At 45.0% G+C, this 3,235-nt stretch overlaps 1 protein-coding gene across 1 annotated transcript; it reads right to left on the reverse strand.

Annotated features, from left to right (window-relative positions):
* Positions 1-1,592: 1,592 nt before the first annotated feature.
* Positions 1,593-2,990, reverse strand: LOC120518408 (paraneoplastic antigen Ma1 homolog). Its single transcript, XM_039741193.1, has one exon. It carries the CDS (start codon positions 2,988-2,990, stop codon positions 1,593-1,595), a length of 1,398 nt encoding a protein of 465 aa, XP_039597127.1.
* Positions 2,991-3,235: the final 245 nt, after the last annotated feature.

Genomic DNA, 3,235 nt, shown 5'->3' on the forward strand with positions numbered 1-3,235 from the left:
AATCTTTAGTCCCTCATCTCTCAATCTGTCAAGAACTTTCAAAAGGCGTTCTTCATGTTCCTCTAAGGTTCGTCCAAAAATGATTAGATCATCCAAGTATACGAGCACTTCCAAAAAGTTCATATCCCCTACAGTGCGTTCCATGACTCTTTGAAAAGTGGCTGGGGCCCCACTGATTCCCTGCGGCATACGCTCAAATTCATAGAACCCCACTGGACAAATGAACGCAGTCTTCTCCTTGTCAGCATCACTCAAGGGTATCTGATAGTACCCACTTCTTAAGTCAAGAACAGTGAACCATCTACTTCCAGAAAGGCTATGGAGGGCGTCCTCAATGCGGGGCACAGTATATTGGTCTGGTATAGTCCGTTGGTTGAGAGTCCGATAGTCCACACACATCCTAACTTTCCCTGACTTTTTGCGGACCACGACAATGGGCGTCGTAGGGGCTACGGGACTCGGATATAATGCCACTACTCTGCAGGTCTCGTAGGTGCTGTCGCACGTCTTGAAGTCAGCAGGGGCAAGGCGAGATCTTTCTCTAAAGGCGGAATCATTTAACCTTATCTCATGAGTGGTGCTTTTTGAACAGCCCACATCCCACTCATGTAGAGAAAACACTTCCTTTCTTTGCATCATTTTATCACATAATCTTTGTTTGGCCTCTTCAGGCATGGTAGAATCTCCAAAATTGAAAGAGGCAGGGGTCAAAGTATTTTGCTCGGGTGGCTGCTCTGTGGTAAGTTGTGGCACTAAGGACACTGGGAATACATGGGCAAGGGGAGTTCCGCGCCTCACCCAAACTTCTCTCTTAGACCTGTTCCTTACGATCACTGTGACCCGGCGACTAGAGACAACAGATGCTGCATGAAGTTCAGGCATCACTTCTAGAGAATCAATACTTGTATCACCAACCACTGCTCTGTCTACTAGCACTAAAGACTCAGTCACCTGACCAGGAAGCTTGAGCAGACCAGGAAGTTGCATAACTTGATTTGGGGTCAAAACAACAGGGTTATGCTTCATAAATCATACTGTTCCATGCTTGTCAGGGTCATCCTGCAAAACATTGGTTTGTTGCATGGTCTCATACACCTCTCTGATTACAGGATGTATGGTTAGCACATTCAGGAATTTCTCCCCAGCTTGTTCACGACAAGACTCTCGCAGCTTCTTCACCAAGCTAGTATTGGTCCCAAGCAAAATTGCTATTCCTTCCCTATTCACAGGATCAGGGCAAACAATGGCAAGCGTGTCAATCACCTGATGCACTCCAGCTACACTTTCTGTGAATTCAAGTCTAAGGGGCAAATATCCATCATAAGGGTATTTATGTGAACTTAAACCCCAAATCTCCAGGTTTTGCACAGGCTGAAGATCCAAATGGGTGAGATAAGCATCATAAAAACTACGATATAATAGGGTAACCTGTGACCCGCTATCAAGAAGTGCTTTGGCGTAAATGCCTTCTATCTGGACAGGAACTTCGGACACAGGACCCACTAATCCCTCAGGCAATCCTACTTTACTGGAATCAAAAGTGAATGAACCACGATTGGAACGTGTTGTCTCAGGAGCCCCGTGCCGTTCCTTTACTGAGCTCCTGCCCCGTTTCCCTGCAGGCGCTGCATCCCCATCAGCCTTTGATTCACTTTTCTGAGATCTTCAGGTGCTTTGCACTCCCACTTCTTATGCCCGTCTTCCCCACATTTATAGCAAAAGATCATACTAGTAGGTTTAGCTTTTTGGGAGTTGCCTTGATTTACCCTCTCTGCGCGGTTACTAGGTGTCTTCGGAGGATTACACTCAAAACCACCAGGCAAAGTAGTCACGTTCAACAGCTGACTAACCTGGGAAGACAACTCTTTAACCTCCTTCTTCAGGTTTTGTAACTCAGAAGGCACGGATGCCTGGGGAGAGACAACAGTGGCAACAGAAGCTTTAACGCTATCCCTTGCAGCCACCCAGTGTTCCTCCTCACGTATTTCCTTCATTAATTGTGAAAAAGATGGAGGACTTTGCAAAATGTGAGTCATTCTAATTCGCAACGCAACCATATCATTGGTAAGTGCACCCTTAATTAGCTGTTCCATTCTAGCTCTATTGATGCCGACTGCATCAATCCCACCCTTTAACAATGCTTTGTGGAGAAGTTTGTCTAGGCGATACAGGAAAACTGAAAGTTTCTCTCCACTTTCCTGGTAAGTGTGACGAAACGTAGCCATAAGGTCAAATCCACTCTCCGTAGTTCCATATGCGGTTTCAAGGGCAGCTAAGTACTCATCTGCAGTCGCAGATGGATTACTCACTTTTAAAAACCTGACCATATCAGCCGCAGGGCCTCGTAAACTTTCTACGACACGTTGTTTCTTTGCAGCTTCAGGGCACTGCCATTCACTTATCATTTGTGCAGCCTGTTCCATCCAGATTTCATACTCCTCTTCACCTGGAGGGACAGGTTTCAGCCCAGAAAACAATCTTAGTTTTCTATAGCCGGGACTATCATTGGGAACTTGGTTGCACCGATCTACTAGTTTTTCTATAGCATCAACAAGGTCCACACTGAGATCAGATTTGGGAGACTGTTTTCCCATGATCAATGCCCGCACTTCATCCATAGACTTACCCTCCTGCTGCAACAATGCCTGCAGTTTGAGCTGAAAGGAATCACCTTCAGGGGCCGGATTTTGAGCTACTAGACTGCACACTAAGTGGACGCTCCAGGGCCCAACCTCATTTTCTATGCCTATCTTGGGAGGTATCACATCTGGTTCTAAATCAGCACTGGCCTCCACGAGAATGAACAACCATCTACCAGTTACATCACCACGACGGCTACATATTTTTGTGCGACCAAAAACTTTGACGGTATTTAACACTTTCCCAATAGTGTCATCACTAGTGCATAAAGGAACATTGCTCAAAACAATGGCACGCAAGAGATTAACATTCTCTTTTCTACCCCACTCAACAGTCTTAACCAGATCCATAATTACTCTAGGTCAATGTAACCAACTAATACTGGAGTGAAGAAATCTTAAAGGGACAAAAAAAAAAACACGGATAAACAGATGAAAGAAGAAAAAAAAAATAATCCCAGCGGTGCCTCCAAAATGTAACCCTATTCTTAACCCTAGGGGTTAATTTAATTGTATATTCAACAAGAATCCTGGATCCCCGGCAGTTGAATGGTGAATTAGGCCGGTAACGTCTTTACTTTCAGTTTTAAACTTTA

Source organism: Polypterus senegalus, chromosome 18 (genome assembly GCF_016835505.1).
Source record: "Polypterus senegalus isolate Bchr_013 chromosome 18, ASM1683550v1, whole genome shotgun sequence".
Classification (NCBI taxonomy): Eukaryota; Metazoa; Chordata; class Cladistia; order Polypteriformes; family Polypteridae; genus Polypterus; species Polypterus senegalus.